This window comes from Dreissena polymorpha, chromosome 15 (assembly GCF_020536995.1).
Source record: "Dreissena polymorpha isolate Duluth1 chromosome 15, UMN_Dpol_1.0, whole genome shotgun sequence".
Lineage (NCBI taxonomy): Eukaryota > Metazoa > Mollusca > Bivalvia > Myida > Dreissenidae > Dreissena > Dreissena polymorpha.
The window spans coordinates 4,975,649-4,988,423 of record NC_068369.1 but is presented as its reverse complement, the minus strand read 5'-3'; the positions used below and the strand labels follow the sequence as shown (position 1 = coordinate 4,988,423).

Here is a 12,775-nt window from a genome sequence, read left to right as displayed (position 1 = left end):
GTCACAATGTCGATATAACTTGGTAAGAATGCTTATCTTGACAATACGTTTGTATGGATGAACTGAGAAATCACAAACCTAAATGGTCAACAATGGTAATTTCACAAATAATTAAACAGTACTGAAAGTAACATCTTGTGCTTTGTATGGGAAGAATCCAGTGACAAAGTATTGGCAAATAATCAGTACTGGTAGAACTAATTTCAATTGATATGAATGAACACCACAGTGCTCAGTACCAAAAGGCTTTGATTCCTTTTCCCTAGTTCCTAATTCGAATAAGGAACAGTTCCATATTCCTTATTCAATCTTTACATATTTCATGTATGCTATTTAAGAAAAATAATACAAACAATTCGTACGTAAATCAAAACAAAATAACTAGAATACATACATTAGGAAGAAAACACGTTATTATACCCCCACAAACGAAGTTTAGGGGCGTATATAGGAGTGAGCTTGTCTGTCGGTCTGTCTGTCAGTCGGTCCGTATTAAGTGTCCGCTCTCTAATTCAAGTTGTTTTCATCCAATCTTCACCAAACTTGGTCAGATGTTGTATCTAGATGATGTCTAAGTCAAGTTCGAATATGGGTCATGCTGGGTCAAAAACTAGGTCATGGGGTCACTTAGTGCGTTTTAATCATTAGCATGGTGTCCGCTCTCTAATTCAAGTTGTTTTCATCCGATCTTCACCAAACTTGGTCAGATGTTGTATCTAGATGATGTCTAGCTCAAGTTTGAATATGGGTCATGCCGGGTCAAAAACTAGGTCACAGGGTCACTTAGTGCGTTTTAAAAATTGAGCATGGTGTCCGCTCTCTGATGCAAGTAGTTTTCAACCGATCTTCACCAAACTTTGTCAGAAGTTGTATCTAGATGATGTCTAGGCCAAGTTCGAATATGGGTCATGCTGGGTCAAAAACTAGGTCACGGGGTCTCTTAGTGCGTTTTAAACATTGCGCATGGTGTCCGTTCTTTAATTCAAGTAGTTTAAATCCGATCTTCACCACACTTGGTCAGAAGTTGTATCTAGATGATGTGTAGGTCAAGTTTGAACATGGGCGATGCCGGGTCAAAAACTAGGTCATGAGGTCACTTAGTGCATTTTAAAAATTGAGCATGGTGTCCGCTGTTTTTTTTTAAGACAACCTGCAAAATATTCTGTGTCAATACGGCATGTGGGGGTATTCTGTGACAAAGCTCTAGTTACATTTATTAAGGTATTTGCTGTATTTGTTCATTTTTAACGATGCATAGATTCTTTAGACTTGGCTTGTACCTGTTCTTAATTCCCTGCCATTGTTCGTCGTTTTCCTAGTTCTTAGAATAAGTCAGTTATTTTCATTAAAGCTGCTTTGGTTTTCACTTATAGATTAATTCTTTGAGTGTATTCAGGCGTATCTGACTGGACGCCTTTAGTTAATGGAATTAAAACCAGTCAGTCGTGTCATCCGGACCGGAAATAAGCGTTCTTTAATTAGATTTGATAAATATTTCCGCATTACATAAGTGCTCACAAAGTAACATAACTCGTAACCGTCCCGTGACCGGTTCACTTGCGTAAGCGAATGAGACCGCACTTCCACAGTTGTTTATAGTGAAACATTGTTAATACGTTTAGTCACATTTTTAGTTCAATCTGAATGACACTTGCTGATCTTCACACATGGTGACAATCTTTATGAGCATAATATTTTTTGCTCATGGTGAACTTTTGTGATCACCTTTTGTCAATTGTCTGTCTTCCGTTGTGCGTCATGAATATTTGCATTGTTAACACTGTAGAGGCCACATTTATTGTTGGATCTTTATGAAACGTTGTCACAAGATTTGTCCCAATAATATCTTGTACGAGTTCAAAAATGGTTCCAGTCTGTTGAAAAACATTGCATCCAGGGGGCCATTTGTTGTTCATTCTTCATGAAACTTGGTTAGAACATTTTTTTCTATTGATATCTTGGGCTGCAAAGAACAGGTCGTTTCTTATTATCTCAGGTGAGCGACTTTGGGCCTATCAGGCCCTCTTGTATTCAAATATTCTCGCATCTTATACAGAAGTTCGTTCTTGTCAAGTCCACACGATGACGATGATTAGATTTCCACATCAACCCACAGGTGGTTAGCGTGTGGCTATGGTATTAATTAGTGAAAACATCATTTTGAATGATAAATAATAATATATATATATATATATAAAACAAGGTATCATTTATGCGTTGAATAAGACCGAGATCGTGAAAATCGCTGCATGAAGTTATGGCTGTTCAAAGCGATGCACCCTGTTTTCGGGAGATTTTGAGTTGGATACCTTGTTATATATATATATATATTTGATAGTGATTTTTTTTCAGAAAAGTTGATTTTTCGTTATAATTATTTATCATTCAAAATGATGTTTTCACTAATTAATATACCATAGCCACACGCTAACAACCTGTACATCAACCTAGCAGAACGGTTTCAGTTGTCTCAACATATTGAACATATTTTTCTGCACAATTCACAGTCTCATTTTACAGCCTGGAGCAGACCGAGAAACCCAGCACGCACGCATATTCTTTACGAACAAACGGCACAAAGACATTATTTCTGGTTTCTCGCTTAATTGCGTAAACCTGCTTTAGCACGCGTTCATCTTTTTATTTTTCGGCGTAGCTGTCTAAACCAGGTGTACACATTCTTTGACCTTATCAAAAGCCAAGAAAATATAAAATATTGTAGACATTTCCCGCAAGAAGCCCGAATGAATAATACATGTAGGAATTTTCGCATTTGTTAAGAATACCTTAACTAAGCAAAATAGAAAACGTTCTGCGTTGACTTGAAACAAAAGTGTTAAATTATAATATGAAAAACTGGTTGACTATCTTTGCTGTGCAGTTTAACGGAAAGAATGTACTCCATTGCGAAATCAACACAAGTTTGTAGGTCGCCGTGGTGTAATGGATATGGTGTCCGCCTAGCGACCGGGAGGTCACGGTTTCGATCCCTACCGAGGGAGCGTTCTTTAGACTCCCCCATAGACACCAAGTACTGGTTCTAGGCCCAGGAAACGGACTCGAGAGCGTTTATAGCCTTAGGTTTTCGATGCAATCGAGCTAAAATAAATAGATTTAATGTAAATCAACACAATTTTTCGATATTTGTTCATATGATCAATTTGTAAATTTTGGGTTCTTCAACACATATACGAGTCTACGGGTCGGTGTCGGCTATTTACTAGGAATAGCTTACACCATTACTGTCGCATTGTCAACATTGGAGCCTCATCAGGTATTATTGCCTGTTCGCTTTTTTGTATTAAAGGGATCTTTAAAAAATCTTAAAAAATCAAGAATAAAAAAAAAGGTAACCCTCAGCAGGACTCGAACCACTGACCCATGGAGTCCTGGAGTAAAAAATCTACGCATTAGACCTCTCGGCCATCCTTCCTCATACACAGACAGATGTATTTTATACTTGATATAAGCGATCCTCGTAGATTCACAAAATATAACAACAGCAGAACTCTCCAAATTTTTCAATCGTTTCGCGTTGCAACGCTTTATAATTTTTAGGTTTTAAAATCGTCAAAAGATGCATATAATGGCTATTTTAGAGCATGGTAAATGTTCAGTATTACGGTTTCCTCACAAATATCATAACTAAAACGAAAATTTGCGAATATGAAACAACTTTTTTCAATTTTGTCAATTTACCAAAACGTGAAAAGGCCCCTTTAAGGCAATAACTTTCAAAACCAGCGGTATCGTCGTCAATATTTTTTTATTATTTCTGTTCGTTTATATACCAAGAAACAACCCTATAGAAGAACTCTGGTGTTTTATGCACACAATTAGAAATACTTAATATAGTCATCACGACACAATGTCCAAATACGTCGCCTTATCTTAGAGAAACTTCGTTGACACAAATAAATCTAGGGTTAACTATAACTGTGGAAGAGAATGTTCACGCAGGGAGCTTTTATTTTCTTTGCAGGTATACATATACGTGTTTTTATCAAAACACCGACACTTCTGTATTATATTTATACAAACATTCAACGCGTATTATTCAATTGTATTTTCATTTAAATCACTGTATGCAATGTTGTTAAGGTTAATTTAATTGCGTGCATGGTGCTCTTTTGATTAAGCTTCATATTGATTTAATACATGTTTTTATTAATTATCTGTTGTAGGTTTGTGATGTACTTTTGATTAAAATAAACATGTAGTTGCTGCTAATTCAATATTTTATAAACATATATTTAGATACCGAATAAATTATGTTGTTTGTTGCATGTTTGAATTGATAAATACTAATACTTAACTCATCAATTTCTTCTCCGCCTTAAAGGGGCCTTTTAACAGATTTTGGCATATTTTGAAGTTTGTCATAAAATGCTTTATATTGATAAATGTAAACATTGGATCTTAAAAGCTCCAGTAAAAAAATAAAGAATAAAATTTAAAAAAGGAAAAAAAGTAGCCGGTACCAGGGCTCGAACCAGTGACCACCGGAGTCCTGGAGTTAGTCTGAAGTAAAAACGAATTAGTCCTCTCGGCTATTCCGCCGGGTATACACTGTTGAAGTATTTTATACATTATATAAGGAATCTTCGTAGTTTCGTAAATTTAAACAACAACAGAACTCTCCAAATTATTCAATCGTTTCGCGTTGCAACGCTTTATAATTTTTAGGTTTTCAAATCGTGAAAAGATACATATAATGGCTATATTGGACTATGGTAAATGTTCAGTAATACTGTTTCCTCACAAATATCATAACTAAAACGAAAATTTGCGAATCTGAAACAACTTTTTTCAATTATGTCAATTTACCAAACCGTGAAAACATCCCTTTAACAGTATGCGCTTGTGCGTCCGTGCTGGCGCAGACGCCCAAGCCTGTTTGTAATGACATCAGCACGAGCGCGTGCCAGCTAATGGCTGCCAGCCGTCCGGATCTGTGTTCGGACCCGGCCATCAGCCTGTCAGCCTGTCCGAGGTTCTGCAAATTATGCCGTGAGTATGCCGCATTGAGGAAAACACTGGGCACAATGTTATATCATTAACTTTAATAAGAATACTACGGTGTCAATACATTATCTATTCAAATATTGGTTCAGAAAGCAATGTCGTTAGGACAAGCAGTGCTCGGTGTTTGTCGAGACCATGCCATAATTTCAATTTAGTAACACATTTGATTCATTGTGTTTTAATATTGGATTGACTGTTTGAACATAATATTATTATATACGTTTTAATTACGTACAACGAAATAACATTACGTACATTTTTGTTTTTATACTATGAATGTTCACGCGTATAGCGCTGGAATGCTACCACTGCAACGCCACTGTCTTGGATTTTCACGAGTGTAACACCACCAAGCAGTGCATGTCGGGCGAGGTCAGTACACGAGACTCGTTTATTAAGTTATGTATGTGATTGGGGCCATTACTTTAATCTATACACGGCCTTAATATAAAACACGTGGATATTAATGCTTTGAATCACAATGATTTACTTTGAGATTGTGAAATTTCAGTGTCGAAAGGCGTTCATATTTTTATAGTAGTGCATACATGTTTCGTTTTGTATTTTTGCAACACATAAAACTAAGTTCACGACATCAAAATACACAAACGTTGCAAACGCGCTAAAAGATCACCGCATGCAAACAGTCGCAGATGTGTTTGTTAAAAATTATGATGCTACTGAAGTTTATTTTAAGAAATACTCGCATACTTATTTGCAACAAACACATACCGGTACTTAAAATATGAAACTATTGAGCATATCTGTTTTCACATTGAAGCGATTCACTTAAATATAAGTCAGCAGGTTAGCGGACATGGGAGGCCTAGTGGTGGAACTGCATGCAACAACACTCCTACACTCCTCATGTCTTGTTGCAGGCTTGCATGCTCAAGGAACTCAAGTCGTTTGTTGACGGCCATCACGAGTACGAGATGACGTGCGCACCCTCTGAGGTAACTTGAGTAACTATCGAGAGTAAATATCAAGAGTCAATAGTGCAGCAGGCGAGTTCAAATGTTGCTCTACCCCCAACACTAATAACAAGACGTGCTGTGAGATTGAGGCATGTCGTTGTTAGGGTCGTGATCATGTTTCTAGATATATTCTTCATTCAACACACTACACACGTATCTTTACTTGTTCATATTGATTAATGACAATGCAGGATCACATTTGGTCTTTGTAACAGTCTGACAAATTTAAGTTTATCTACATAAGTATGACCATACAACGATAAACATAATATAACGGTCGGAAACTTATGTATATGGAGTCGTTTTAAATAAATAAATAAAGTATTTGAACCCGACAGTGAAATGGCAAGCTAAACAAATTACTCATAAAAATAATGTAGTGGTAGCTTCAAGTTTAGCCAAGAAGCATTAAAATGTTAAGACTTATTTTCCGCAAATAAAGGTTCATTGGGTCGACAGGAATATAATCCGTGCACAGAATTACATATTGTGTGAATTATTTACACAAATTACTCGAGTGTCCAAGACGTCGTGGGTGTCGGACAAGTCAAGATAACTTAAATGAACGTAAAACTGAATACAAATCGAATCCAACAAATTTTCTTTTTATTTAATGCTTTTTTCCTAGTTTATATACATTTTTAAGAGTTTAACTAAAGAATTTCGCTTGGATAATGGCGTCATTTCGTCGAAAAATGACGTCATTTCTCAGTAAACAGTGAAAATTATCGATAATTTTCACTGTTAATTTTCACTATTTGAAACAATGAAATTATCAGTTTTAATTCACTGATATTTCTCTATAAACCACCGGAAAGCATAAAATAAATAAGTTTAATCGCGATGTTATAGAGGATATTTGTTGGATTCGGTGGATTATCGATTTTAATTCACGAGTGAACATAGATAATTATATTTTCACGAGTGGCGCAGCCACGAGTGAAAATATATATTTTCTATGATCACGAGTGAATTAAAATCGATATTCCACCGAATCCAACAAATTTTCTTTTTATTTTATGCTTTTTTTCACATTTTATATACATTGTTAAAGAGTTCAACTAAAGAATTTTGCTGGGATAATGACGTCATTTCGTAAAAAAATGACGTCTTTTCACCGTAAACAGTGGAAATTATCGATCCTTTCACTGTTAATTTTCACTGTTTGAAACAGTGAAATCATCAGTTTTAATTCACTGATATTTCTCTATAAACCACCGGAAAGCATAAAATAAAAGGTCATAATCACATGAATTATATCAAACCGGGACCCGTCATACTTAACATCGAACGATATATTTAAGTAACGTTGCATTTTTGAAAAAGTACATATGCAAAGCATCGACATTTATGATAAGTGATTTTGCTGATTCGTTTAATTCAATTTCACTCGTTCGCAAATCCGTTCTTTTAAAACATGAACTTCAGTTCATGAGACAAGAAACTTTTGAAAAATGTCTAATGTAAACGTGCAAAACTTGTTATGCTTAATGTTTACGAGAGAAAGAGAGAGAGAAGTCGCGACATTGGCTTTGTGCACCCGTTTTGGCGAAAATTAAACGGTATATATATTAAATATATTAATGACTTCGGTAAGTGAAATAAACTAGTTAAAATATATTGTTTTCTCTGTTTCAACGACCTTATTATTTTCGTTATATATTTATACTTAATCCACTTACAAAGAGATGTGCATGCATGAACATATTTTACCATATGAATTGTGTTTTAACTGTGTTATAACTATCACTACATTAACTGAATTACTATATATTTGCTGCTATACTTTTTACATTTTTTTACTTCACATAAATTCTTATTTATGCATAACACTATTTTTAGTGATTCTTTACAAAAAGGGTTTCAGGTAAACATCTACACTTAAACAAACTGCATACAAGCCTTATAGCAGTTGCTAGTTGCAATGATAAAAGACATTGTGAACAAAATGTGATTTGACACTGAGATTTCATTTTTTCAATAAAATTAATTTAATTTTGAATATAATATGCAAACTCCAAAAAAACTTAAAAAAACACATGTTGAAAGTTTCATAAAATAATGAGAGTTGCTAGGTCAACAGCAGTTTTTTCATTAATGCAATGATACATTACGCGTTTAATTAAATTGCTAAGTTAACAACAGTTTTGATTTTCGCAATTATAAATCGAATTTTATTCTAATAACTGTCAGAACATTATTTTATTTGATTCACTTATTAAGTTTGCATAACTATTAAAAGACCATCTTAGGCTATTAATAAACCCCTGACATTTTGGGATAACTTCCTTCGTTTTGAAATCCAAAATGTACTTTTTATCTTCCATGGAAAGAATAAAGCAGTTGTCATTTAACGGTTCATTTGTATCACAAAGAGTTAATGTGTAGTTTATTACTACTTGTATGTAATCATTTGTAAGTATTCAGAGATACATTTAAAGAGTATTTGTACTGCGTTACAATACCAGAATAAATCGGTAATTGATTATTTTGCCAAACGTGCATATATTACTATCTGACAAGTCCATTTTAAAAATGAGCGAGTTTGTTCCCAATAGTCTGTGGATAATCCTAGCTTGTTACCATTGAATATATGATTTTTTTAAAACTCTTGTCCATGTAGTTGTTTCAATTGTATGGAATCTTGTATACAGTTTTTATTCCATTTTGTTTGTTTGGCTGGGATTTCAGAGTTCCATTTTAACATATTGTAAAAGAACTGATTACATGATTTCAAAATTATGGGTTTTATATAGGTTGACACAATGGGGTATGAATGTACAAAATGTACTTTATTCTGTTCTAATTTTTCATTTTTCAGATAGGCAAAGTATGTAGAAAGAACATTTTGTATGCCTTCACAATGTAAAAAGTTTACTGGATTAGTCATCTTGATTTGAAGCTCTTGCAGTGGCTAAAACTGTCCACTGTCTTTAACAATACCTTAAAAATGCTGAATGCCATTATCATAACAATATATACCAATATTAAAATCTATTTATTGTTGATTAATAAACAGTTGTTGAAAAACGGAGGCATATAAAAACGTTTAACGTAGTCGAAAAATATTGTTAAAACATCGATCCAAAAACTGTTGATTTTTTCTTTTCAAAGCTGAATATGCGAAAAAATGTCTGCACAACATAGTTTGTTAAAATATATCTTCCTCCTAGCTAAGGATGTAAATTTGTTCTGGCCCTGAATAGCTTTTCTTATACATTATAATTTTACACTTTTCATGAATGCATTTATGTCCGCCATTTAATTCCCCTACATGAAAATCTTTTGTTATGATGTTTGTTTTAATTTGTGAAGGTTCTTTTCACATACATTTGAATGGTTTAAAGTTTAAATCCTTACAAAATGCTTCTCCGGGTCGTGGCAAAGATATTAACAGGTGAATACACAATGAACGAAGCAAGATCTTAACACTAGTAATTCTACCAGAAAAAGTTAGATCTCTTATGTTCCAATGTGCAATGGTAATTTCAAATTTAACTACTTTTTCATAATGATTTAGTTCAATCATTTTAGATATCTCAACATCAAAAGGTCAAACTTATGAATTTCAATTGGGTACAGCGCACACTTGTTTCCACCTTGTTTTTATTGGTCTCGTGCTTAATTTTCTGGAACCAATACAGACAACATGCGTTTTTCCTCCAAAAATTTACGTTCCGGGCTGAATATTGTAAATAGGAATGCAACAGTTATAGTTCAGTATTAACAGATTCTTCGGACTCGTCTAATTCAAAATAGATATCAATAGCAAATTTTGATATCTTGCCTTCTTTATTTGTAATTTTTGTTCTGGTTATTTGATTACATGTCCTTATTTTAATTTCGATTATTTATGCATGCAGTTTAAACTTGCATGCTGAAATATGATCTCATTGAATACAACATTATAATAACTCAATATTTATAAAGAAGTCTGACACACTAAAACGTTCAACTGGTTTACATTTTCCATAATATTAAAAATAGTGTCATCCAGTTCTTAAACTAAGGGCCAAAGATTAAAATCTTACACTTGTGTAATAGAACTAAATGATACATTATATTACGCTTTTTCGAAAGCTATTTGCATCATCAGGCCAGTTATTTAGTTGCATGCAATATAGCTCATAATATGATATAGTGATCGCGTATTATCCCCCATGTCCTTGCCTTTAATGAAACCAGTTTGGTCATTGTTAACTAATTTGTTCAATACTTACTTGAGTATGTTTGCTCAAGTTTGTGAAACTATATATAAATTGCGTTTCTGTACCCTTAATCTATTATGGTATACTTTGTCAATAAGCGAAGTTTTGTCTGCCAATTCTTCTAGCACTGTGATGGCGGGTCCGGGTTGTCCATCGCATTCGGTAGACGAGAGTTGGAGTCACGTGATCTGACGGTCTCATGCTGCTCAACAGACCACTGCAACTATCCAGCTGGCGTGGCAACAACACCCATTGTAACAGGTGAACATGTTAAGCATTTGAAAACAAACACATTTTAGCGCATATCGTGTTTGCTGTTTTTTTGCAAAACTTCACATTATGCATCTTTATACTTGTTTATAAAAAGACAAATATTATTAAAAGTTTTGAAACTTAACGCGAATTTTACATATTTTCAATAATTACTTTGTTTAATAGTAGGTACAGTGACCGGCTGCCCCAAGGACATCGTGTTCCTGGTAGACGAAGGTTCTCGTGACCTACATTCACATCACAACGACATCCTGCTAGGGCTTGCCACAGTGGTCAGCTCCATACCGGTCGGCGTGAGCCAGAACCAGGTAGCGTTGGTTGCGTACAGTAACCAGGTGAGCCCAAAGTTTGACCTGGACGATCACACCAACCAGGCCAGCCTGCTGCAGAGTCTTCAGAGCAGCAACATCCTTATTGGCAGAACTGTGGCGTCAGACGCAAGTGTCGCCATTGAGTACCTTGTGCACACAGCGCTGAGCCCATCTCACGGGGACCGCTCACAATTTTCCAACACCGTGGTCATCATTACCGATTCCGACAGCGGGCAAGGAACTAGAGTCACCGTCCAGGACCATGCGGTGTTGGCGAGTCAGAGCAACAACGTTCTGGTGGTGAGCGTAGGGCGTCCACTGGGGCTTAATAACCCTGTCGAGACGCTCGGAGATACAGTCGTGCATATCAGTGGTTCCACCAACTTGTCATCGGACCTGGCCGCTAAAATCCTCGCATTCTTGAAACGCTGTTAATAGGTTTCTTTCATAATAAAATTCAACATGGCTGTGTTGTTTTAAAATGGCGCTGCGCGTTCGATGGTAAGAATAAACATTCGCGCGCTTCTTCGAGATTGTATTGTATTATTCTCGGTCTGCTTCTTGTTAAAAAATCCTATTATAAGTCTGGTTACACTATTTCTCTTCTTATGCATACCAAAATGAAAATATGGATTTCAAGGGACATTTTCACGTTTTGGTAAATTGACAAAATTACAAAAAAATGTTTCAGATTCGCAGATTTTCGTTGTAGTTATGATATTTGCGAGGAAACAGTAATACTGAACATTTACCATGCTCTAAAATATCTATTATAGGCATCTTTTGACGATTTTAAAACCTGAAAATTATTACGCGTTACAACGCGAAGCGCTTGTATAATTTTTGTGACACTTAAAAGATTGCCTATATAAAAATAATACATAACTCATTGAATGAGTACGGATGGCCGAGTGGTCTAAGCGTTAAAGTTTTTACTCCAGGGGTCAGTGGTTCGAGCCCAGTTGAGGGTTACTTTTTTCTGTCTTTAACAGTATTTGTGTTCTTTTATTTAGCTTTCTCGAACCAATGTTTACATTTATCAATATAAAGCAAAGCATGAAAAACTTCAATACAAGCCAAAATCTGTGAAAAGGTACTTTAACTGCTTCTTTTAATTAGTTCTTTAAACGGTATCAAATAAATTAATCACAAACTAATTTTTGCAGCAATACAGATAGTATTATCTACACAGGATTGTATCACTTTACAATATCATGAAGTTTAATATCGGCTTTCGTAAACAATTGATGTTATGTTTTCCATGTTAAAATACTATTTTGACAGACCACAAAAGCTCACTATGAGCTCATACCAATAGCCAAATACTTTACAATGTAACCTGTTTTTTCCCCACCTGAACCAGATTCAAACATAGCCTGTGTATGTCAAGATAAAATGTTTAACCAAGTTTCATCAATATTGAGTGATAAATGTGGTATCTAGTGGAACAAATTTTTTCTAACATTTGAAGTAGCTATCTTGGTTTTCGATGCATGTGACACAGATTTGCACATTACCTAGAGCTAGATACCGTTATTATTAACAGTCTAACAAAGTTTTATCAAGATTCAGTGATTAATGATGCCTTGACAGTGATTACCATTTTTGTGTGTAAGTAACAACCGATGACCTTGGTCTTGGACCCATTAAACACAGATTCCAACTTGGCCTACAATTATTCATGATTAAAATTCTGACTTTTTTTTTATTGGTTACGAGGTTTTCCCTAATATTTGACTTGCGAACTATTTTTTTTACGCACATGGCACAGATTCAAACTCAGACTAGATAATATCAAGATAAAACTTTTGAACAAATTTCATCAAGATTTAGTAATAAATTGGGCATCTAGATTTTTTCTTAGATTAAAACTGGCGAACTTGTTTTGTTTTCACGTGACCCAGATTCCAACTCGGCCTTTGTATTCTCAAGATAAGCATTCTGACCAAGTTATACCCCAACGAGTAAAAAAAGTTGCATT

General features: G+C 34.9%; 1 protein-coding gene across 1 annotated transcript; it reads left to right on the top strand.

Annotated features, from left to right (window-relative positions):
* Window positions 1-3,825: 3,825 nt before the first annotated feature.
* Window positions 3,826-11,261, top strand: LOC127861262 (uncharacterized). Its single transcript, XM_052399698.1, has 6 exons — window positions 3,826-3,982; window positions 4,855-5,010; window positions 5,318-5,397; window positions 5,907-5,981; window positions 10,336-10,471; window positions 10,649-11,261. The coding sequence occupies exons 1-6, from the start codon at window positions 3,949-3,951 to the stop codon at window positions 11,227-11,229; spliced, it is 1,062 nt and encodes a 353-aa protein (XP_052255658.1). The 5' UTR covers window positions 3,826-3,948; the 3' UTR covers window positions 11,230-11,261.
* Window positions 11,262-12,775: the final 1,514 nt, after the last annotated feature.

Bases quoted from the DNA above. Each gene is read 5' to 3' on its own strand.
- LOC127861262 (XM_052399698.1), top strand. From the start codon at position 3,949: ATGTTCACGCAGGGAGCTTTTATTTTCTTTGCAG. The intron at 5,398-5,906 runs GTCAGTACACGA...GTCTTGTTGCAG, and splicing joins AGCAGTGCATGTCGGGCGAG to GCTTGCATGCTCAAGGAACT. The intron at 10,472-10,648 runs GTGAACATGTTA...TTTGTTTAATAG, and splicing joins AACAACACCCATTGTAACAG to TAGGTACAGTGACCGGCTGC.